This window comes from Giraffa tippelskirchi, chromosome 10, assembly GCF_054371585.1.
Source record: "Giraffa tippelskirchi isolate mGirTip1 chromosome 10, T2T-mGirTip1v1.2.pri, whole genome shotgun sequence".
NCBI lineage: Eukaryota > Metazoa > Chordata > Mammalia > Artiodactyla > Giraffidae > Giraffa > Giraffa tippelskirchi.
The window spans coordinates 7,885,883-7,909,694 of record NC_137284.1 but is presented as its reverse complement, the minus strand read 5'-3'; the positions used below and the strand labels follow the sequence as shown (position 1 = coordinate 7,909,694).

At 57.0% G+C, this 23,812-nt stretch overlaps 2 protein-coding genes across 11 annotated transcripts in view; both read right to left on the bottom strand.

The window, feature by feature from the left end:
* NRXN2 (neurexin 2) overlaps positions 1-5,114 on the bottom strand; it is a 110,166-nt gene extending 105,052 nt beyond the window's left edge. The window contains exon 1 of the mRNA XM_081532611.1: positions 4,847-5,114. The gene's annotated coding sequence lies outside the window, so the exon portion shown is untranslated. The remainder of the gene's footprint in view (positions 1-4,846) is intronic.
* Positions 5,115-8,633: 3,519 nt separating this feature from the next.
* On the bottom strand, positions 8,634-23,365 carry RASGRP2 (RAS guanyl releasing protein 2). Of its 10 annotated transcripts, none has more exons than XM_081532602.1 (19): positions 22,960-23,365; positions 22,517-22,657; positions 21,591-21,734; positions 21,274-21,415; positions 20,536-20,638; positions 19,945-20,007; positions 19,488-19,619; positions 18,566-18,716; positions 18,218-18,391; positions 17,941-18,057; positions 16,190-16,471; positions 15,165-15,242; positions 14,843-14,965; positions 14,410-14,525; positions 10,980-11,121; positions 10,681-10,717; positions 9,989-10,165; positions 9,022-9,086; positions 8,634-8,854 (listed from the first exon to the last, which is right to left on the bottom strand). In XM_081532602.1, exons 4-18 carry the CDS (start codon positions 21,344-21,346, stop codon positions 9,028-9,030), a joined length of 1,827 nt encoding a protein of 608 aa, XP_081388728.1. In that variant the 5' UTR covers positions 21,347-21,415; positions 21,591-21,734; positions 22,517-22,657; positions 22,960-23,365; the 3' UTR covers positions 8,634-8,854; positions 9,022-9,027. The 10 variants fall into 10 exon arrangements, with proteins under 10 accessions (XP_081388728.1, XP_081388732.1, XP_081388726.1 ...); XM_081532606.1 differs by having other exon boundaries at positions 20,536-20,642; positions 23,259-23,365; XM_081532600.1 differs by having other exon boundaries at positions 23,259-23,365.
* Between the last annotated feature and the right edge of the window lie 447 nt (positions 23,366-23,812).

The window sequence follows — 23,812 nt, the reverse complement described above, 5'->3', positions numbered from 1 at the left end:
CCATGGGAACGCCAGCCTCTCTCTGGCTCTACTCTCCTCAAGCCAGCTCTCTCACGCGCCAGCTGGGAGTGTGACAGCAGGGGCCTCCCCCAGGCATCAGGGAGGAAGAGCTGGGTTTACACACATTCTGGTGGCCCCAGAAGGCAGCCTGTGGACAGGTGGGAGAGTGTGTGTTATGGGGAGGGAATTTTTGGCTCAAGCTAAAGAGAAACTTGCCGGCAATCTAGAGCAGCCAACAGTGGAGCAGGCTGCCTCCGGTCAGGGGGAGGGGTGAGTTCCCCATCTGTGGAGGTGTGTGAGCTGAGGAAGGATGACTACTGCTCAGAGATGTTCAGCAGGGGGCTCCTGAATCTCAGGGGAGGGGGCATCAGACAGCTCAAGCTCTGAGGGCCCTTTCAGTGGCAGAAGGTGTTTTTGGAGGGTCCTCCCTCCTCCCTAAAACCTCAGGCAGGATCAGTAAGCAAAGAATAAGTCCCACCCCCTCTTCCTGCTCCCTCCTTCCAGCCCTGATGACCTAGAAGTGACAAGAGAAGACCTCAGGCCAAGTCCATGTTCAGACACGTCTTGGCAGGGGGCAAAAGCAAAACGGAGAAAGTACAGGGATTAGAGGTGCTGACTCAGGAGCCCGGGTTCATTCCAGCTCTACTCCTTTCTAGTTGTGTGACCTCGGACAAGTTGCTTAGCTTCTCTGGGCCTCAGTTTCCTTATGTGTAAAACAGAGATATTAATAGTGTTTTCAAAAGTGAATTGATAGATGTAAAGCACTTGAAACAGTGCCTAGTAGAGACTAACGTGGAGAAGTATGTGTTGTATTAATAATCACTTTAAAAACTCCTCATCTCAGCATTTCACAGTGTGCGAAACTCCATGTGTTTCTTGTTTCCTTTGATTTTCACCATAGCGGGATGAGAGAAGTAAGCAAGGCAGACCTTATAACTGCCCCCTTTTGCAAATGGGGAAACTGACACTCAGAGAAGAGAAGGGGCCTCTGAGTGGCCGTCTCTATGGGACAGGATTCTGCAGGGGAAGAGAGGGTGGAGATCCTGAGAGCAGTTGAGTTACCCCTACCCCCACCTCCCAGCTCCCGTCTCCACTGGCTCAAGGGTGCAGAGTCCACCTGTGGGTAGTGGGTGCTAGGGCACTGATGGAAGGCAGGCTCCACAAGGTCACACAGCTTGTCAGGGCAGAGCTGGGACTAGGATTTTGCCCCCTGGACCCTCCTCCACACTGCCGGGCACTTCTTCCTACCTAGGAAGGTGAGAAAGAGATGAATGCGTCTGGAGACTAGCGGAGGTCCCAGAGCAGCACAGCTGGGAGTGGGTGGGTGTGCGCGAGGGTTCCCCTGAGCAGGTGTTCCTGTACATGGAGAGAAGCCTAAAAGGGTCTGGGCACCAGAGTGGCAGCTCACAACATGCATGATGAGGCAGTTGCCAGGTGTGTGGAGCTGAGGAGATGGGTGGGCTGGGGACTGAGGTGCAAATGAATGACTTGACGCACTCGGGGCCAGAGCGAGGGTGTTTGAGGTAGGCGGTGAAAGAGGTGAGCTCACCCCCGTGCCTACCCCATGCTGTGCACAGCTGAGGGATGATGCCCCGGGTGGGTACATCCCAGCAATTCAGAGGGGACAGATGGTTTCCAGGGGTGGCCTTGTGAATAAGCAGGAGGTGCCTGGGAACGTTCCTAACGGTACCCATGACAGGTGTATGTGCGCACATGGAAGGTCGTGATGAACAGGGAAATAGCTGCCGTTTACTGGGGGCAGGACAAACACATCAGGCAAAGTTCACAGAGTGCTTAACACAGAGCCAGGCTCATGGCAGGAACAGAGTACCCACTCCAAAACCTTGGAGATACCACGGGCTCAATTCCAGGCCACCACAATAAAGTGAATACTGCAATAAAGGAAGTCACATGAATTTTTTGTTTCCCAGCCACACTGTCCGGTAGCCTATGATCCTGTAGTCCCATGTGTGACAGCATTGTGTCTAAAAAAAGCAATGTACGTACCTTCACTTTAAAATACTTTATTGCTAAAATACGCTAACCATCATCTGACAATGAAGGGTTGCCACAAACCTTCACTTTGCAAAAAACATAATTATCTGTGAAGTGCAATAAAACAAAGAATGCCTGTGAATACAGTCATTGTTATTATTATTGTCATCATGATCATCCGGCCCACTCCTCGAAAGAACTCCACGAGGTAGGTGGGGACCCCCCCATTTTACAGATGAGGAAACTGAGGCTCATGGAGGGGCAGAGCTAAGCCCAGGTGGCCTCTCTCTGACCCCACCCCACTGTGGCGGCAGCAGAGAGGGCTCTGGAAGGATCAAGGATGGGCAAGGTGCTGTGCACATGCCAGACTGTTTGCTGAATGAGTCTCTGAGGGCTGCAGCCCTGCTGCTGTGGACAGGCCCAGGCCAGGGGCCACCAGAGCAGATGGAGCGGCAGGGTAGGTGGAGCGGGCTTGTACCGTCAGGTGCGGTGTCCCCATGGGGGCTGAGAATGGATAGTTTGGCACCAGGCGGGGTTAGGGCCCCACGCGTGAGGAGTAGTGCTGGGGGTGGGGGGCCTAGAAAGGGGAAGGTTCTGAGGAAGACAGGTGTGGCTGAGCACCGGGTCAGACCTGAGGGGCTGTGGTCACGCGCATGAAAGCCTGGGGCAAAGTGCTTAGGACCCAGAAGAGAACGTGGTGCTTAATGATGCAGGGGCTCCTCTGTGAGGAGAGGGTGTGTCTCAGGGAGTGAAGGTCTGTTGGAAGAGTACAGGTGCACCTGAGACGGCTGTACGAATCTTGGGTGGTGCCTGGTTGGACGGAGAGGGGCTGCGCGCATCTGAAGGTGAGAGCTGACAGTGCAGCACTGAGGCTCTGGGGGCACGGGGGGGCCCCGAGGGTGTCACAGGAGAGCAGGGCACCCCAGGGGAGGTCTCTGAGGCAGGCAGCGAGGTGGCTGTCTCTCTGGGTGGGGAGTGTAGGCGGTGTGCTTCTAGGAGGTGTATTGTGTACGCAGGTGTGTGTGCCTGTGTAGGTGTGTGTCTGGGTGGGTGTCACCGAGCATACGTATCAGTGTCAAGTTGTCTGTGTCACTGGCAAGGGCGGGCAGGAGCGGGTAGCTGGATAGAGACTGGAGGCCTGGAGGGGAAAGAGATCTCCGCCGTCCCCTCTAGAACCCAGCCCCCTCCTCTGAGAAACCCAGAGTGCGGACTCAGCCCAGGTTGAGAAGCCAACAGAGGCCAGGGCTCCTGGAGAGAACTCCCCAGCCACGCTGTGACCGCCCACCTGGCCTCTGCCTGCTGGTCAGTCCTGCCCACCCCTGTAGATCTGAGGCCACGATGGATCTGAAAACACCTCCTCTAGCAGGAATGAAGGAACCTCCACAGCCAGACCCTTCTCCCTCGGCCCCTAGAAAGATCCAGCCTAGCCTTGGATTCCAGCATTCCTGGAAGCAGGAGGAGTTAGGGACCTGAGTGGCCAAAGCCCCACAAAACAGACGGCCTTATGGTGAACAGATCAGCCGACCTCCCTCCTCTCTTTCCTCCTCTCTCCTCCTTCTCTCTTTCTACTTCTCTGGCAGAAGATAGAGAATGCAAGGCCCAGGAGTCTACGCTGCCCCAAAAGGAATACCTAGACACTGACAAGGTGGACAAGAGGGAGGGGCAGAAATGAATGACCCCACCCCCCAGCACAGATAAAACCAGAAGTGTTTGGAAGCCTCCAGGCAGTCAAGAGGACTGGAGACCTGAGACCCACATCCTAAGACAGATTTCATCACTCCCGGTCTGGACAGCTTCCCCCTCCACCTCCAGGCACCAAGAAAGAGTCCCCTCCCAGCCCTTGCTGGTTCAAAGAGGCACCGAATTCCTTCACCCAGGACTCAGGTGGGGGTGGAGAGTAGAGAAGACAACAGCCCCTCAAAGCCAGTTTTGCCTCCAAGGGCCCATCAAGGCTTCAAGGGTTCACATCCCAGCCCAAAGAACCCAGGGCAGAGAGATGGCTCCTTGACTGGGGAAGAGGCTGGGACGTGAGGAATGGTCCCCTCCTCTTTGGGGGTGGGGAGCAAGCCCAGGGCCCTGAAGCTTCCTCTCCCTGCAGCACTCTCTGCCCATAACCCTGTTGCCACCCCCAGCACGTTCCCACCCCAGCACAGCCCCCTCCTACTGATTTCCCAGTCTCCCTCTCTCATCACCCCCAACCTTCCCCCGCAAGCTTCCGCTCCTATCCCTCAGGCCCCCTATCTTCCCCGGCTCTCCACCAGCACATATCCATCTCTGCCTGGAGCACCTTGGCCCCTTCCCCTATGGTCACTCCCAATAACCTCCTCTCCCCTTGGCTCCCATCCCCCAGGAAAGCCTGGTCCTCCATGGTGCCCCCCAGTATGGAGCTGTTGGCCTGGCCCTGTGCTCCCTGCCTTTCCACTTCTCTCCTTTCCCCTCTCCAGCCCCCTCTCTTTTCCCCAGGAAGCCCAGTTCCTCGCTGATCTCTCCCCTGCAGACCCTTCAGAGCACAACAGCTCCCTATTCCTCCTGGACGAGCACTGCTTCCAGCCCTTGGGGCTAGCATACCCCCCTTCAGAGCCTCCCTCACAAGCCGTCCGGATGCACCTCCTTCTCGCCCCATTCCTTCTTCAGTGACTGGGCCAGTGCCCCTTCCACAGGGAGCCTCCTATCCCCAACCCCCCCAGCCGCTTAGCCGCCTCGCTGTCACCCAGCCAGCCCTCTCAGCGCGGCAGCGCCCCCGCCCCCCAATCCATCCTTCCTGCCTCCCTCGCCCCTCCAATCGTTCCCCTCCCCCATCGGCTCCCGCCCCCCGCCCGTCTCCGCCGCAGCCCCCACCCCCACCCCGTACCTGGTTCTGGGGGCGCCAGGAGGAGGGTGGGGATCAGAACCCCGGGGCCGCCCCGTCTCCGGCGGTTGGCAGAACCAGGGCCAGCAGCGTCGGCCGCCTCGCACCTCTCTCGCTCCCCGCCACGTCCCCGCCCGCCTGCCGGTCCACCCGCCCCGCCGCGGTGCCGCTCAGAGGAGGATGCTCCGCGAGTCAGGGCGGCTGCTCCCGCCGCCGCATCCCTGCAACACCGACTGACGGCAGCATCACCACCAGTGCCCGCCCCCCGGGCGCGTGCATTGGATCACGCCGCGCTAACGGACGAGCGGCGCAGCCAATGCGAAGGCTCAGAGGCCGCCGGTGCCCGCCGCTGCTCCACAGGCCCACCTCCCTCCCCCGCGAGGGACCCAGGCGTTCCAGTCTCAGGGCATCCGAGTTCTTTCCCGCTTCTCGAGGTCCTTAGCCCTGGCGTCTGGGCCCCGAAACCGAGCAGACATCCGAAACCAGCCCCAATTACTTTTCCGGAAACCCAGTCGCCCTAGCCTCTCACCCTGGGGTCCCGCAACCCCCGGCCTGCTGGACCGCGTGGCAGCGTCCGGGGCTGGGGCGAGCCGAAGGAGAGGCCGTGGGTCCAGACTTCGGGCACCGAGGGAGCAGGACCTGCGCGGGGCCTGGGCCGCAGCGCCCTCTGCTGGCCACGCCTAGTGTCGGGCCCGGGTTGCCCGGAGACTAGGGAAGTGGGACCCCGCCCGCGCCTGTAAGGTGCCTTTCCCAGCCCATGCCTGGCTTCTGCCTCCCACTCCCCAAGGGCCCCCTGGCTGCCCCTAGAACTAAGGAGGGAAGGTTTTTCCTGGGAAAGGGACAGAGGCGCGGTGGGGGAGGGAAAGGCAGAGTTGGGGGCGGGGTAGATCTAGGGGCTTGGGGTTTCCCAGCCCTGCCTCATGGGAATCCCAGAGTTTGAAGCCTGATTCCTAGTCCTGCCTGGAGCTCTGGACTAGTAGCAGGTTGAGGGGTAGGGCCGTGGATGCACACAGCCTGGAACACTGAAGGGAAGCTGGCAGGAGCTCCCTTCAACCAGAACTCTGAAACCAGAAGTTTCAGAGTGAATGTGGTGCTGGAGTGAAGGTTTTCCCCGTGAGGGCGTCAGCATCACTGCATGGGTATGAATGTGGAAGAAAGGGGACCCTCATTCACTTAGCCAGCCCAAGGTGGACCCCGGCACCCAGCATGTGTATCACAAAGTTGGACACTGGGTTTCTGAATGAGGCAGAACATGTGTGCGTGTGTGAATGACCATTCTGCCAGCTCACTCCATGACCCTGATTTCTGTTGCAGGGTCTGTGATCTGCACAGCCAGTGGTAGGCGGCACTTCCTTAGCCAGAGGCTACACGTAAGAACACTTACATTCGACAACTAATGCAAGCATGGGCATTCGGAGGCGTACTCATGGCCATGCACACCTATCCATGTGTGTATGGGCATTCCCAAAGGGACATACAGGGACACCTACAAAAATGCCCCCCCATGGTACAACACCCACAGGAAACGCATGCTTGCTCAAGAACATACACAAACTTGTGCACACAGGGGCCTGAGGCAAGTGCATGCCTAGGGGAACAGGTGTACACAGAGGACCTGCCCGCGAGGTCATCCTGGCCCCTGAGGCACTTTGCACAGAGTGATCAATTCCTAAGTAGATGTATGGGGACCCACCCACCCCCAAGAGAGATCTCCCTCCCCAGCCTGTGAGCGGCTGAGAGGGGGACCCAGGCCATGGGACCCTAGGGCTTGGGAAGAGAAATCCCTGAGCCAGGTTCCAGACTTGTGGGGCCTCCTCTGACCTTGGCCATACCCTCAGGATGGCCCCCACCAAGCCCTCTAGCTGAGCCAGAGAATGGGAACTGCTGAGTCAGGGCCAGTGGATGTGAAATTGCCTCTTTGACCCCAGAACCCACTGCCTTGCCCATCCCCTCATTGACCCTTTCCCTGCAGCCTATGTGCACACACAAACATACACACACACACCCCACACATAACACACACAGAGACTTGTGACATGGGACACCAGGGCATAGATGGGCAAACAGGTGCAGTGACTCACAAAGACTATCTCTCAAACCTTTATGGAAGGGTGTGTGAAGGGGTGGGGGGAGATGTAAGAGTGAGCACTTGTCTCTGGTCACAGAGGACCCCCCACCCTCAGCTCCCTGGGCCACTTTTCTCCACCAAGGGCAGGAAAGGTCACCTGGCAGCTGCTATACCTCCCTGCCCCTCCCCCAGCTACAAAGATGTCTCTCCCCACCCAGGTCCAAGGTTCAGACTGCTGGATGTAGTTGGGGCCCACCGCATCCAGACCCCTCCCCCCAGTAGGCACCCACCCAATGTGGCCCTTCTCCCACGCGCAGTCCAGTGAGGACACACGGTGGAGGGGAATGCAGCAAACAGCGTGCATGCCCGTGTACACACATGCACACACTCACACAATGGGAAGCTCGTCCGCCAAATTCACACGGACAACCATGAAAAGGCAGTCACACGTCACACTATCCCGGCTGGAGGTGACCTGGGCACCCATATGCATACACACACACCGGGAAGAGGCCAGCTGGGGCTGGGGGGCAGCAGGGAGGGGCGCCGACCAGGCTGCAGGATGGAGGCAGCGCGGGAGGCTGCGCAGGGAGCGAGCTGCTCTTCACAGCACAATCGCCGTCTGTTGTTATAGCAACTCAGCCCCCAAATCGTGAAACGGATATTACAGCCTCAAGAGGGGGAAGGGCGGGAGGGGGCTGAGGACGGAAGGAGGGGCAGTGCGGGGTTGGCGGGGAGTACCCAACAGGTGGCCGAGCTGCAGCAGAGAAGTAACAGGGTGGGAGGAGGAGCTACCCCAGGTGAGGAACAGGCCAGGGGGGTGGGGTCTCAAAGGCAAAATGGGCTTGGGATCAAGGAACTTTGAGGGAGGGGGCTGAGGCCATTGGCAGGTCCTCAGATATTGCCTGAGGCAGCTAGGTGCCTCCACCCCTAGGACACCCTGCAGTTGCTGTAGGACAAGCCTCAGCTTGGAGGAGGGGGCCAGGGGAGGTAGCCCCCACTCTCAGATGGCTGTCTAGAGTCTCCTGACCCCAGGGGCAGCCTGATCCAGCTTTAGGACCTTTGGAAGACCCCCTAGCCGCACCTTCTCACCGAGACCAGCCTTCGAAGTAGCCTTAGCCTCCCTCAGGCAATGGTAACCCCCGCAAACCTCCATCATGCTGCAGACTCGGGAGGGAAGAGCTGGGTTAGGAGAGGCAGCCAGAGGCTGAGAGCAGGATCAATATGCATTTCCTCTTGAAGTCACTGTCCTTCTGGCTGGCAGCATCAGGCCAGGAGGGTGCAAGCCCAAGGAGTGCAGACCCACCTGCCCCCTTCCCTCACAGCCAGCACTCGGGGCGGCCCTGTCCCTCTCATGATTCTCTGTAGTGAGCTCCCCATTGCTGGAAGTATTCAAGCAATGCCAGTTGTCAAGCAAGGGACTTTCAGCTTCAAACTGAAGGCTATGGCTCTACATGCCCACCAGGCTCAGCAATTCTACTTTCAAGTCCTAGCGCCCCAAGATTCTGGACTCCTCGAGATTCTAGATAGTCCCCAAACTCCCTGTTCTGACGTTTCCTGGTTCTAAGGCTTTATCCTCCAGAATTCTAGTCCCTCCGAGATTCCAGCACATGAGATTCCAGATCTCCCAAGATTCTCTTACTACAGGGTTTCAGACTCCACAGTTCTAGTCCCTGTGATTTACAGACCCCTACCCCCCACGAGGATTCTAGGCACTGATGGTCCAGGTTAATTACATGGGCCTTTTTATTCCATCTGGAAAATACAAATATTCACAAGAGTCTGTACAATCTTAGGGACACCAGTCCTGGCCCTGCCCTCAGCCACATGCTACCCTCATGCCCCTCCCCCCAGCCCCAGCCTGCTGCCTCGGCACCCCAGGCTCCCTGCTCTGGTCCAGGTCTTTTCTCCAAAGCAGGCATGAGTGCTTGATCCAGTCACAGCTGGGAAGAGAAAAGCAGAGGTTGTAAGGGAGATCCTCCTCGCCCCCCAAAAATGTTGGAGTCTGCCTAGCCTGGGTCATTTGGACAGAGCACCCCTCCTCTTCCCCCACACATGCCCCAGCTCTGAGTGGGGAGGCTCTGAGTGGGCAGTCTACAGGGGGGCTTACCATCAATTACAAGTGGATGTCAAACACGCCGTCCTCCACCGTCTGAACCTCCTCCTCTCGGATCTCTGCAAGGAGTGAGGTTGCAGGACCAACTCCCGGGCCTCTGTGCCCTGAGCAGCCCTTCCCCCCTCATCAAAGGCACCCTGCCCCATCCCAGAAGCAGAACCATCCACTGGAAATCAATTCACTGAATGACTAAACAACCCCAATTTTTGAGGCTCTTTTTCTAAGTTTTCAGTTTGCCACAGCTTTTTCGCAGCCACAGATTTATCGGTGCAGTTTGCTTAAACATCAATTTTGTGTGTGTCTCACATTTTAGACCCCAGCACTTCTGGAAGGCTTGAAGCAAATGGTTTTCTCTTTTCTATTTTTGAGAACTTATGCCCTGTGCCTGACTCTATTTTTGAAGACATATGCCAATTTGAACGGTTGTGGTCAACTACCTTACATCCCAGTTTAACATGGTTGTTCAGAGTGTTCTCAGCAAAATAATCATTTGAGGAACTGTCATTCAGAAAGCTGACCTATAACCACCAATGACTCCAAGAGAGCTGCTGGGAGATTTGGGGGCAATGGACTTTTCTCAGAATAGCCTCCAAAACAGCCAAAAAGGGAAATACAGACAAACGGTTTACAAAATTCCTTCTCCAAGCCATTGTCAACCCCCCTAACAAAATAAGAATGCAAATGGAACCTTGAAGTCTCTTTTGCTTTTACTCTGTTTTTATTTATGAGTCTCTGTCCTCATCAGCCTCAAAGTACTGAGGTCTCCCTGGTCACCTCCTGGCACCCTTATCTGTCCAGCCCTCCTCTATCACACCCCCCCAACACACACACACCAAATAAGACAATTACAAACTCTGGAATGGTTTCCATCCTGGAAAAGTTTCCATACTTTGCCACCATGGGCCTGCCTCCCTCTCTCCCTCCCTCCACAGGCCAGTACAGAAAGGGACCCCTCTCTTACCTGGAGGCCGGGAGCCTCGTCTGCCAGGGCGGGGCAGGGAGAAGCTGAAGGCGCGATGGTGGGTATGTGTGGGTGAGGGAGAGGGTGCAGACCCCTCCAGACTCATACTCTGGGCCCGGCGCCGGCACTCAACTGACAGGCGATCCTTGCACTGCTTGTGGCAGTTCACACCACAGGCTGGGGAGGCAGATGGGCAGCCCAGCCAGATCCACTGGTCAGACCACTCCTCATCCCATTCTGCAGGCCTGCACTTCTCCCCAGGTCCCTTTGCTCCTGAACAGCTGCCCCACCAAAACAAGAGCTTCCTTTCCAAACACTTTCTTCATCCTACTTGTCAGCCTGTGCCCTCTTCAAAGCTCCTGATTTCTGGGCAGCTGCCTCACCAAAATAAAAACCCTGGGGTTTTTTGTTTGTTTGTTTTTTGGCCAAGCTGCAAGGCATGTGAGATCTTACTTTCCTGATCAGGAATGGAATCTGGGCCCCCTGCAGTGGAAGCAGTCTTAAACCCTGGACCACCAGGGAAGTCCCAATCAAAACCAAGCTAAAGGCTACCCCCTCCACATCAATCAGCATGCCTCTCTGGCCCTAAGGTACTTTACTCCTTGACAATTGCCCCACCAAAATAAGACTCTCCATCCAGATAGTAACTCTTTCCCCCAAAACAGCCCAGTAGCCCTGCAACTCCATCTCACCTCGGCATTTGAGACCCTGCTTGTAGATGCCCAGGATCTGAAATAGAGGAGGGGGCGTGGTAGGGGGAGCGGTTTAGAGGGCATGACTCTTCTTCCTTTCTATGGACAGGGACTGGAACTGACCCTTTCTGGAGGCTTAGGCCCCTCAGGGTTTGGTTCAGACCGTCAAGAGAGGCAGGTGGAATTAAGGCTAGCCTGGGCTGAGAAGGCTCCGGCGGGGGGGCGGGGCCAGAAGGGAGGGCGGGGCGGGAATGGAACCAGGCCTGTTCTGTTGCGGTGTGGCTTGGGCGGGGGCTCACCAGGGCCTTGCAGTGGCGGCAGGCGACCGGGCGCAAAGAGTTGCTCTCGTGGAAGTTGTGTACGAAGCCCATGCGGCCGCCCAGCATAGAGCTGGAGCGCAGAAAGTAGGAGACCATCTCCTCCTTGCTGATGCAGCCGTCCCTGTCCGGGGGAAGTCGGGGGAGGGCCTCAGCTCCGGGGGGCCTCCCTGGGACCACCTACTACCAGCTTAACCTAGCCTACTGGGAAAAGCCCTACCAAATTAAAGGTCATCACGGTACTCCTGACTTTTGACCTTCCGTGCGGGAAAGAGATGTTGGACACCAGACCCGGAGTCCGGCATATGTAGCAGCAGCTTCTAACTAGTTGTGTGGTCTTGGGCAAGTCACTTGCCCTGGGTTTCCTCCCTGGAAAAATGGGGGTCATAATTCCTGCCTACCCACTTCACAGAGCTGGTGAGTAAACTAAAATTGCTCTGCACTTTCCCTTGGCCTTATCAGCTTCTGTTTTCCAAAGTGAGCTCCATGGAACACCAGTTGGGAGCTCCTGAGAGTCAGGAGCTCTCTGATGTGTTTGGGGACCAGGTAAGATTGGAAAAAGCTGCACCTGTCTCACTCCTGCAGAATCCTGCCAGACGGGTAATCTGGGGCTTCCCACAGAGCCCTCTTCATCTATTCAGTTATTTTAGGGAAAGAGTAAGCACTGTGCTCTGGAGATAGACAGAACTCAGTTCTACTTTGGGCTCTACTTCTCTGTGTGACTTCTTCCCTGTGCCTCGATTTCCTCTTCTATAAATGAGGACGATGATAGTTCCTACATCTCACAGGGGTTTGGGTAAGAGTTGAATGAGATAGGGCATACGAAGCATTGACAACAGTGTCTGTAAAGGCTAATAGGTGCCGGGCCACTGGGAGCTATTTCCGTCAGAGGTGGCCCTTATCAGAAACTCCTGCCCATTGTATTTGGGTGGTCCAGGTGGTCCTTCAAATCAATGGCACATTGGGACAACTGACCATCTGAAAAATATAAACTTAGGCTCCTATCTCATACTGTGCATGAAAACTGAATTCCCGCTAAATTGAAGACACTAATGTAAAAAAATAAAATTCTCAAAGTATCTGAACAAGTCTAAGAGAAGAATTTTGTTATCTGGAGGGGATAATAGCCCTTCTACACATAACACAAATCCGAGAAGCCATAAAGGAAAAGACTGACATATTGAGCACACATTTTTTAAAAATTTTATATGGAAAAGGACAACATAAATGACAGACTGAGAAAAAATATTTTGCAAACATATTCAACACCAAGGGTTAATATCCATTAACAGAGAAATCAATGAGAAAGACTCACAAACCCAGTGGAATAATGGACAAAGAACATGAACAGGCAATTAACAGAAGAAATAGAAGTGGCCAATAAACATAGGAAGATCTCCTACCCCCACTAATATTAAAGAAATGCAAATATAACCAAGACACCATTTGCCAGTTAGACTGGCAAAATTATAAAGCTTATTATAGCATCCACTGTTGGCAAGGAAGTTGAGAAATGGGCTCTCGTTCACTGCTGATGGGGGTGCAAGCTGGCACAACCTTGCCTGAGGTCACTTTGGCAGTCTCTCTCCTAATTTAGAATGTGCATATCTTTTGATCCAATTATCCCACTTCTAGGAATTTCTCCTACAGAAATAGTGGCGAGCGCATCAGTACAATGTTCACAGCAGCATAGCGGATATTAATAGCGAAAAACTGGGAACAGTCTACATGTCCATCAGCAGGAGAATGGGGAGGCAGATGATGGTCCTGCCACCCAGTGTAATACCCTGCAGCTGTTCTAAAGAATGAGGTAGTTCTGCCTGAATCGGCCTGGAAAGATGTCCATGATGAGGGTTTAAGTGGAAAACAAAGGTAAAAAAATAAAAAACACAAAGCGTGCGGTTCTGTCAAGACAGTGATTTAAAAACAAAAACAAACAAAAAAACCCTGAGAACCCTACTGCCACAAAAACCTAGATGCTGGTTTAAATATATCAAAAATTGTTTTAAATGCACAGGTGAGTTTGCAAGAAATGGAAACTCCCAAATTCCAGAAACAGAGATCTTCAAACTGAGGCAGTGAGTTGGGACCTGATGGTACAGCTGCCCCAGGAGCCAGGTGCTGGGTTTTGATACCTGCCTGGGACCTGCAGGAGGTAGGAAGTTAAGGCTGAGATGCCTGCATGAAGCTGGGGACTTGAACGTCTCCAAGGGCTGTGCTGTGCTTAGTTGCTCAGTTGTGTCTGACTCTTTGTGACCCCAGGGACTGTAGCCCACCAGGCTCCTCTATCTATGGGGCGTCTCCAGGCAAGAATACTGGAGTAGGTTGCCATGCCCTTCTCCAGGGGATCTTCCCAACCCAGGATAGAACCCAGGTCTCTTGCATTGCGGGCAGATTCTGAGTCACCAGGGAAGCCCCTGCAAGGGCTGCACCCACCCTAAAAAGCATGGCCTGGAAAAAAATCCACCCCACCCAGGGAGGTGATAGGGAATAGTTTTCAACTCAGAGAAAACTGTCTTCAACTATTGTTCTCAACTCTGGGAGGAGAAACAAAGTAACTATAATGCATGCTACTGGTAGAACTAGATTTATATCACAATCGGGTTTGCCTGTGAAACAGACACAAACAAATTCTCTTATCAATTTGCACCATGCATGGAAAAGATTGGAAAGATACAGGCATTGCCACACTGGTAATGCTGCTAACATAGTTACTACTGACAACCTCTCAAGTGGGAAAGAAGGAAGGAAATTTTCACTTCTTACCTTATACACTTCATTCACTATAAATCTATTTTACTACCTGGATTTTTTTTTAACCATGGATTTTTATAATATGAAAAAAAGCACAGCTTTTTGAAAGCTGGATAACATTAAAAAGTCAACTTGGGATCGACTATAAATTTTGACTGGAATTTTGTCTGCTCAGCAAAACAGGGGTGTGAACACGGTTTCAGGGGGACACATATAACCTACTTCAGACAACCAGCTGTTTGTCCAAATTGTCGGCATGTGAATTGGTGATAAGTAAGTGGGTGCTGCGAGTTACAGGCCTTTCTTATCTATTCATTAAGACATGCTACCCAGGAGTTCAGCTTGCCCACACTTTTTCTCAGCTGTGAGCCCCACAAATAAAGTGGCATTTATGTAGCAAGAGTCCCCAGGAGGCCACAGTCTTTGCAAGATTCAGGTGGAGATGCCCCCCACCCTCCGGCTCATTGGTCTGAATAAGCAAGGTAACCCTGAGCCTCCGCAGCTGGCAGCCTCCCAGAAAATAAGAGCCCCTCCCCACATGGGTGGCTTCCCCTGCCAAGATTGTCTGGTTCAGTGGCCTCATCCTTCTCAGGAGGAAGCTAAAACCCAAGGGGAAATGAACCTGCCTTCCCTCTTCCCCTGCCCCCAGGCCTCTCACTGGTTCTGGTCGAGGTCCCCAAAGGCGCTGAGATAAGGAAAATTCCCACGGATGATCTGGAACTCCTCCTGTGAGATGTGGCCGTCCCCATCGACGTCAAAGTTCCGGAACACAGACTGAAGTACACAGAGGGTCATGTAGGGGGCGGGGAGGGTAAAAGGGGCCTTGGCCCCATCCTGCCCACACTCCCAGTCCCAGTTAGGAAGCCCAGGCATCTAAGAGGCGGGCAGCTGTCTCTCTCCCCCACCACCTCCCTTCTCCATCCCCCCGTCCCAACCCCACCCATCAGCTGCACCTGTGCCTTCTGTCCCTTGAGCCCAGAGCTGGTGGTGGCTCCCAGGGCAGTGCCCTGGTCAAACCAACCTTGACTGACCACTACGGACCTGTCACCCCCGCCCCACGTGCTCCAGAGCTGGTGGCCACGGAGTCTCACCTCCACCATCTTCTCAATGTGCTCCACCATGATCGCCTGATCCAGCTTGGGTTTGGCAGCCGAGGTCCACTCCTCCAGCACCGGGGGCCGGGGAGGTGGCGTGCAGGTGGTGGGGCTGGTTGGCTGTGGAAATGGTCAAGGCTGAGCGAGGGACAGAGGTGAGGGAGCCCAGGGCCCAGTGGAGGAGAGAGGGGGTAAGCTCTGGGGACAAGGAAGCCTGCCCAACAAGCAGGATGGGTGAGGTAGCCTCTAAGCCTGGGAGGGCCAAGGTGAGGGAGGAAGAGGATGGGCTAAGTGGGTATGCAGTGGCTCCCGCCCTCACCGAGGACTTGGAGCGTGGTTCCCGCTGCAGGGACAGCTGATAGAGCTCATCCTCCGTCTGATATTGATCCAAAGACACCTGGGGAAAGAACAAAAGACTAATTCAAAGACACCTGGGACACACCAGTCTGATCACACCCACCGGCCTGTGCTGCTCTCAGGAGCCCAATGCCCAGAACCCAGACCCCCAGGTCTACCTGAGGGTCACAGCCCAGCCCTGAGCCTGGCCCAGAAGCTAGACTGAGGACCAAGGCCAGCTTAGAACACACCCCAGCAACCACACACCAGCCCAGCACACAGCCCAGAACCCAGAGCTTGGCCCCAGACCTTGAAGACAACTCGCTGCTAAGATCTCAGCCAGGAATTCAGGTCACAACACAGCTGAGAGCTCCGAAATCCCCTCTCTCAACACAGCACCCAACCCAGCAACCAGATTCCAGCTCAGATTTCAATTCCCCAGTCCAGCCCAGAGCCTAGAAACAGGTTAAGACTTCATACCAAACCATCAAACCTAAGCTCCGGCCCAATGATTAGAGCCCAGTCCAGATGTGGACTAGAACCCAACTCCTACCCCAGAGCTCAAGTCCAAGACCAAACCTAGAACTTCAGAGCTCAGGACCTTGTTTAAGAGCCACCCCTGCAGAATTCCCTGGTGGTCCAGTGGTTAAGACTCCACATTTTCTCTGCTGAGAGTGCGGGTTCACTCCCTGGGCAGGGAACTAAGATCCCGCAAGATGTGTGGGGCAGCCAAAAAGTAAAAACAAAATAAAATAAAAGCCACCCCTCTACCCGGAATCCAGAGTTTAACCCCAAACCTTGAAAGTAACCCACTGCTAGGAACTCAACCCAGGGCTCAGGCCCAGCCTCAAGCCCTCATGCCAGCCTCAGGGGTCCACAACCCCATCCAGAGCTTGGAACCCCCCTCCAAGGTCATCCCAACCTGGGGGCCCAGGCTGGGTCTCGGCTCCTCGACCAGAAGTGAGAACCCAAGGCCAAGCCCATGGGACCAGGGGCCCAGCCCCTCACCGTCAGCAGGCTCAGCAAGTCAGGGTTGGCTTTCACTGGGGGCCGAAGGCTGGTCACCATGGCCAGCTCCTCCAGGATACTGAAGAGCTGCTTCATCTTGGCCCCATTGAGTCGGGTCCGGGCGGGATCCAGCCAATCCGGCAGTGCCAGTTGCAGGGCTACCAGGTCCTTGAGGTGAACACCCAGGATGGGGAAGCGGAAACCCACGCAGGCCGCTAGCCGGCGCCGGTAGTTGCCATAGTTGCCAGTGGCCGTCACTAGTTCTGTCAGACCTTCCCAGAGCTGGGGGGCAAAGGGCAGAGAGTCACATACACACACACATCACATACACAGCATATCACAGACTCAACTCTCCTTTCCCTGCCCAGCCCTGGAAACATGGGAGAGCCTGAGCAGTCAGAGTCAGAGATGGGTGAAAGGTCAAAAGCCTCCCTCACTGTCCCCCAAGGCTGACTCCCTTAGCCCCTGGCAATCAGAATTCATAGGTCATGAGTCCAAAGGGGCGCCCACCACCAAGTAACACACCTCTCCAGCAGTCCTAGGCACAGATTAGCAACATTTAATACAGGAAACTGAGGCTCACAGAGACGGAGCAGCGCAGGACAAAGATTTCCGAGAATGTACTTAGCAGTGTCATTCCTAACAGCCCAAACTGGAAAGACCTCAAATGTTCAACAGTACAGGAGATACACAAATCGAGTGGACGAAAATATACGGCAGTGGAAACGAATGAACAATTGCTGCGCAAAGCAGAACGTAAGAATGAAAGAACCAAGAAATAAAAACATACACAACACGATTTCATTTATAAGTTCAAAAACAGACAACAAAACACACACATGGTTTTGAGATGCATACACAAGTTGTAAAGCCATCAAGAAAAGGAAAGTTGGGAATTCCCTGCTGGTCCAGTGGTTATGACTTTGCCCTTCCACTGCAGGGAGCACGAGTTGGGGAACTAAGATCCCACAGGTCGTGCTGTGTTGCCAAAATAAACAAATAAGTAAATATTTTTTAAAAGAAAAGGAGGTCATCATCCTTAGGAAGGTCATGACATTGGTTACCTCTGATGAGGAAGGAGGTTACCTCTAAGGGCTGGGAGCTTCAGGGGCTGGCAATGTTCTACTTCCTGACCTGTCTTCTTCCTAATCTTTTTAAACTGTGAGGGCTTCCCTGATAGCTTAGTTGGTAAAGAATCTGCCTGTAATGCAGGAAACCCCGGCTCGATTCCTGGATCAGGGAAATCCCCTGGAGAAGGGATAGGCTACCCACTTCAGTATTCTTGGGCTCTCCTTGTGGCTCAGCTTTGATCCCCGGGTTGGGAAGACCCCCTGGAGAGGAATCCGTACATGTGTTTTATAGACTTGTCTATACATATGGCACCAGATATGTATTTTTTAAAATAAAATAGGAACTTCCCAAGTGGTCCAGTGATTAAGACTCCAGGCTTCCACTTCAGGAGGCACAGGATCAATCCTGGGTCAGGGAAGTAAGATCCCACATGCTGCACAGCATGGCCAATAAAATAAAATAAGTAGGAGAAGAGAAAAGGATGAGTTTTGAAGTTCGGCACACCCATGAGCCTCCTCTCTGCCACCTTTCATTGTGCAGCCTGGGAAAGGGTTGAACCCCCAGCCTCAGTTTCCTCATTTATCAGATGAAGAGGGAATGACCAGTCCCCAGCTGGGCTGGGAGTTCTCACGAGGCCAGCCCTGGGAAGGCTGTCCCCCTGACCCCCGGGTCTCAGGCACCTTGATGGTCTCCGGGCTCACGTGGCTGTGGGTCTCCTTGAGGCGGGAGATGGAACTGTGGCTCAGGCCCCCAACCACTGCCATCAGCGTGTTGAAATTCTGCAGCTGCAGGAGTTCCTGGGGGATAAATGGGGAGAGAGGAGGCAGTGAGTCACTGAGTGGGCCCAGAATTTGGCCCAGCTTTTCTGGAGAAGATCTGGCAGTGAGTTAGGGGGAAAGGAGGGACTCAGCCCTATGGGGCGATTGGGGGAGTTGGGGGCGGGGGAGGGGTGGGCACCTCTGCCACGTGGACGAAGTGTGTGATGACCACCGCCCGCTGCGGAGCTGTGGGCTTGCTGAGAATCATCAGCTGCACCCACTGCGAGACACTGTTGAAGAGGGAGATGAATCGCTCCAGGATGGGGTTGTCCACTGTGCAGCCGTGAGTCACAAAACTGTGATAGTCCTGGAACTGGGGGCACAGGGGCTTCAGCACCCAGTGCCCCACCACCACCGATGGCTGCTCCTCCCCCTCCAGCTGCCCTTTGGTAGTTACCCTCTAGCCCCAGATCCCGCCCTCCGACCCCGTCCTTCCTGGCACCCCCTCCCCAGCCCACACCCGACTCCTGACTGAAAGCCCCCGCACCAGGATCTTGCAGAAGGAGCAATATTCCAAGTAGGTGAGATGTGCTGCCAGCTCCGAGGGCTCTAGGTGGTCAAACAGCAGGGACATCTTGCGCTTCTTCTGTTCCACAGGGTTCCGCTGGGTCACTTGCCGCTTCCACTTGTAGGTGGGGCTGGGGGGCGGGCCAGGGACAGTGAGTCCTTTGCCAGAGATGCCCCACCCCTCGTTGCCCTACACTCATGCCACTCAAGTTCACTGAGAGACACCAGGTAGGACATCCATGTCCCCCGTCCTAGCGAAAAACTCCTGCCATCTCCCCCCGTCGTCATGCCCTCCACACAGATTTATGGAAGACCTAACTCTGTGCCACGCACTGTGCCAGGCGCTGGGGTTACAGAGATGAGCAAGAGACAGTTCCTGCCCGTGAGGAGCTCAGTCTACTGGGGGAGACAGACACAGGAACAAACTCAATAGAGCGTGGCACGAGTGTGGGGGTCTTCGCGCCAGGGATCTGCCCAAAGTGTCACTGAAGAACAGAGGAGGCAACAACAAATTCGGCCCTGGAAGAGCCCACAGACACTCCACATTTGTCTTGATAACATAGAGGAGGCGGCCAGGGGACATGAACAAAGTGCCATGGTGGGAATGGCTGCAGGGGCTGTGGAAGGGTGAGGGGACCCTGGCGGCTGCAGGAGGAGGCGCCTGGTGGGGGCGGGGGGGCTGTGGAAGATGCAGCGGGAATGCCCAGCTGTCCTGAGACTATGAAAGGCCTCAATTCCCAGCCCAGACATTCTGAAGAAGACAGGGGGAGCCACGGGAAGTTTTTCAGCAAGAGTAACACGACCCTCACACCACCGCGATCAACGAACATTTATTAAGCGCAAATGGTGCTGGATGCTGAGCGCCCCTCCCCAGTCCTGCTAGCACCCCCCACCCCACGCACACGTTCTCAATGTCGATGAGGCTGCTGTGCCGGCGATTCCCTTCTTGGTCTAGTAGAGCCTTCAGCTCCTTGATCTGCTCAGCAAGCTCGGGATTCAAGTCAAACTCTGCTGGGAATGCTGAGATCCAGTACCTGGTGGAGGTTCAGAGTCACCCAGGGGCAGCCCTTCCCCCACCTCCCCTAGGATGGTCGTTCCCCCAAACAGGGACAGAGGGCCTCAAACTGTGATCCCCCTCACCCAGCTCTTTCCTTCCCCACCCACACTGGGCAGATCAGAAACGGGGACGGCAGAGCCAGGAAGGGGCAAGCCTGCTGCAGCACCCCCACCGTGGACAGAACCCAGGCTCAAACCCACATGACCAGCTCCCAGAACATGCTATTTCTACTCCTTCAGGCCAGTCAGAAGCCTAAGGGAAGGGAGCAGAGGAGGGGCCAGAGCCCCAGGAGGAAGACTCACCTGACCAGATGGCATGTTTTCACCTGCAGCGAGCTGGAGTTGTCCTTCCGGGATTGTTGGTAGGTGAAGGAGAGTTAAGGAAAACAAGGATGGAGGCTTACTCTAGAAAAGGAGGCAGGGGATGGGACCCGAGCTCCCCGGGGAGGCGGAGGGCAGGGCCTGGTTCTAGAAGAAATCTGGGAGATGGTGTCTGTGGTGGGGCAGGGCCCAAGCTCTGGAAAGGGGCCGAAGGCAGAGGTGAGCTGTGAGCTTTGGGAGGGCACCTGTGTAGAATGGGGGTCAGGCTGGGAGCAGGACCTGGGTTCTGGAAGAGAAGCAAGAGGCGGGACCTGGGATGGGAACAGGGACCGGTCCTAGGCTGTGGGGAAGAGACAGCAAGGCCGAGGTTAGGGAGAGGGGGCGGGGCCTTAGTTCTAAGGGGAGGGAAGGGGCGGGGCTTTGGGCCCAGCTGGAACCTGGGCCCCTCCTGAATCCTATGATGTGGGGGCGGCCCACGTCTAGCAGCCAGGCCCATCCTCTGCCCAGGCTGGGCAGCGGGGCTCGCTTACGGACTCAGACTGCAGGGCCCTTGGCGAAGCCGGCGAAGGATATATGTGGAGCAGTTTGGCCGCCAGCTGAGAGGAAGGGATGTACCAGGGGTGCATCATAAGGAACATGCGCACCAGCTGCGGGTCCCGCACCTTCCCGGAGTCATCTAACTCCGAGGGGCCAAAGAGAAGCGGGTTGACCCTTCGTCCCGCGGCTGTGGTCCCTACAGGTCCCTACCCTGCAGCCTGCTGGATGTGGCTCCCGGCCGCCTCCTGATTTCCCAGGGCTCCAAAACCAGGAGGCGGATTATAAAGAAAAAGTGGGGTGGAAGGGGGATAAAGGCAGGATCTGAGGAACGGGGGATAGGAGCAGTCTGAGTCGGGCCTGAGTCCGGAGGGGAACCAGCTGGGGCGGAAGGAGCCTGGGTTCCCCTGGGTCAAGAATCCAGAGGTCATTTCCTGAGTGCTCAGAGAAGGGGCACCCCTTCACCACCCCACCACATCAGCCGGAAACAGCTCCCAGGCCGAGATAGCGAGTTCCTCCGGATCCCCCGGGGAGACAGATAATTCTCCTTAAGTGTTAGAGTCCGGGGACCCCGCCATCCCTCCCTCCAAAGCCGGCATGCTAGGGAAGGGAAACATTTTCTCTTTCTGCAGCATGTGGACCTCTCCACTCTGCGATGAAGGGGAGATTTACGCTAAAGAGGCTGCAGGATGCAGGCTGGGTGGGTCCAGAGCCGAGATCTGCCCAGGGAGGCAGGGGTCCCGGCTCAGGCTGGGTGTGTCCTCCCGTGCCACTCACCAAAGGCTTCGATGCAACCACGGAGCAGCTCCTCCACCGTGCAGCCCTTGTCCAGGTCCAGGGTGCCCGCCATGGCCGCCGGTGCGGGCAGGCTCGGCCGAGCTGCGCTCCGGGAGCCTCCCACGGGGCTCGGACCGGACCCCTGTCCCGAGAGAGCGAGGCAGAGCCAGAGTCGGCGGAGGCGCGGGCCAGCGGAGCGGCCCCGAGGGCAGAAACGGGGCGGGGCGGGCACGCCCCCTGCTGGGCAGGGGCGGAGTCGTTCCCCACGCGGCCACGCCCCGGGGTTAAACGGTCTGGCCCGGGATGGTGCAACCCACCAGTTGGGAAATGAACTGGCCAAGAAGCTTCCGGCCCACCCTGGGAGCCGCAGGAGGGCCGAGGGACTCCCCGGGGATGGTCGACGTCCCAGTCGTCCTCTCTGTAGGCCCTCTCTTCTCCTCACGTCCTCTCCCCAGAGGCACCTGCAGCAGCACCCCGCAGCTCAGTTGTGCGCCCCCTCCCGCTTCCCTCCCTCCACAGCCTCCCTTCCCCCGCAGGGTTATTTTGGGAACCCAGAGCCTGAGGGGACCTCAGAGGAATTTCTCCCTGGGATGAGAAGGGAGGAGGAACCCAGGCGTCCTGCCCGCGTCGCCCCCTCCCGGGCTCCCGGGAAGAGGAGGCGGGGCTGCGGCAGCCCCCAGGGGCCTGCCCTCGGGGAGGCGGGCTGGGGTGGAGAAGAACATTCCTGGGAGCGGGGATGAGGGCTGGGGGAAGAGGGGCGGAGGAGGGGAGCCCCCTGCGGCCCGGAGGCGTCAGCGGGAAGCCTGGGCCTGGGAACCGTGCCCTCCCGAGCCACCTCCTCCGTGAAGGCCCCAAGGGTCCCGGCTCAGCCGTCCCGCAGGCCCTCTTCACCCCCAGCCTCTGACGCAGGGCCCCCGTACTGCACAGTCGAACTGGGGGCACACACAGGCCGTCCACACTCGGGCAGAGTGGGGTGCCCAGAAGGGGGCGCTAGCGCCGTGGAGGGTGGAGTGCCCCTGTTGGACTCCACCAGCAACTCCAGTCACTGGCGGGGATTTACGCACCCAGGCAGAGACACACTCACTCCACACCCCAGGCCAGGGACCCACATGGGGGTGCAAGAATGCCTGAGGCTCCCAAAGAGCCGGGCCTCAGGCAATTACCTCCCATCCTCTCTCTCACTCACCCAATGGCACCCCACACCCCCGCACACCTGAACGAAGGAACCCGCGGGCACACTTACCCAGTCCTCTACCCCAGAAAGCAAACCCGTTGAAGGGGCCGGCTTCCGGCCGTGCTGCTCACTAGACAGACCAGCCTGGAGTTCCGAAGCCACGGCAGCGCTGACATCCGCACACGTGTGCGCACACGCAAGACAGTGCACCTACACGCATGTACACTCTCCCACACATGCACACGCCCGGTGGGTGCGCACACACGCCCACTCCAACCCCCGCCCCCTTCATCTGCGATCCAGGGCCGGCCCTGCGGCCCCAACGACCTGACAGCCCTCACCCCCGGACACTGGCAAAGCCTTGCCTCACACAAGGTCCCCCGCGCATACAATACTCCCCCGGAAAGGGGGTGGGGAGCGGGGGGGCTTCTCTATGGAGTTCTCTGGTAGACTTTTCCTAGGAGCCACCCAGAGGCATCCCGCCCGGCTCGGCCGCTTCCTCCCTATGTGACCTTGAGAGTTATTCGGCCTCTCGGAGCCTCGGTTTTCTCATCTGTCAAATGGGGGTTCGCCGAGGAAGGTCCCGCTGAGACGTGGCTAGGAAGACCCGGGTGCGCCGCGGACGCCGCCCCCTCCCGCGGTTGTCCAGGGGGCTTTGGATCTCTCAGTAGGTCCCTCCCACCCCCGACCAGGGCTACAGATTCCCCACCGACCAACCCACCCGCCGCCCCCAGCCCGTCTGCGCCGCCCTCGGGGCCCCTAGGGGCCGGGCCTCCTCTGCGCTGCGCCCCGCCGGCGCTCGCTCACTCACACTTGGGACCCCGCGGCAAGGAGCCCGCACCCGGCCCGGCAGGCGCCACCTCCGTGCGCTCCCGCCCGCCGACCTCGCTGCCGCTGTGGCTCCCGCCCGCTCTCCGCGCCGCGGCCCGGCTCCCCGCCGCCCCGCCCCCGCGCCGCCGCCGCCCCCTCCCCTCTCCTCCCCACCCCTGTGCCGGGCTCCGCACCGCCGGCTGCGCCTCCCCCATTGGGGGCTCCCTCTCGCCCCGCACGCGGCGGTCCCTGCGGCAGCTTAACCCCTCCCCTGCCGCGCCGCCCCGGAGCCCAGGGCCGCCGGCGGGGGGGGGCTGCGCCACGAGCCGCGCCAAAGGTGGGAGAGCGGAGGTCAGGCCGCGCGGGACGCGGAGGGGGAAACTAAACCAAGGGTCCTCTCTCCCCACCCCAGACACCTCCATGCCCCCCGCCCTGCCTGGTGTTGGGCAGAGGAAGCCGGGAGGGGCAGGAAGCGGACTGCGGTGGGGAAGGGGCGCCCCGCCCAGCCCCCGGCCCGGGTTCCTGTTTTCGAGACAAACCGTTCCCACGGGGCTC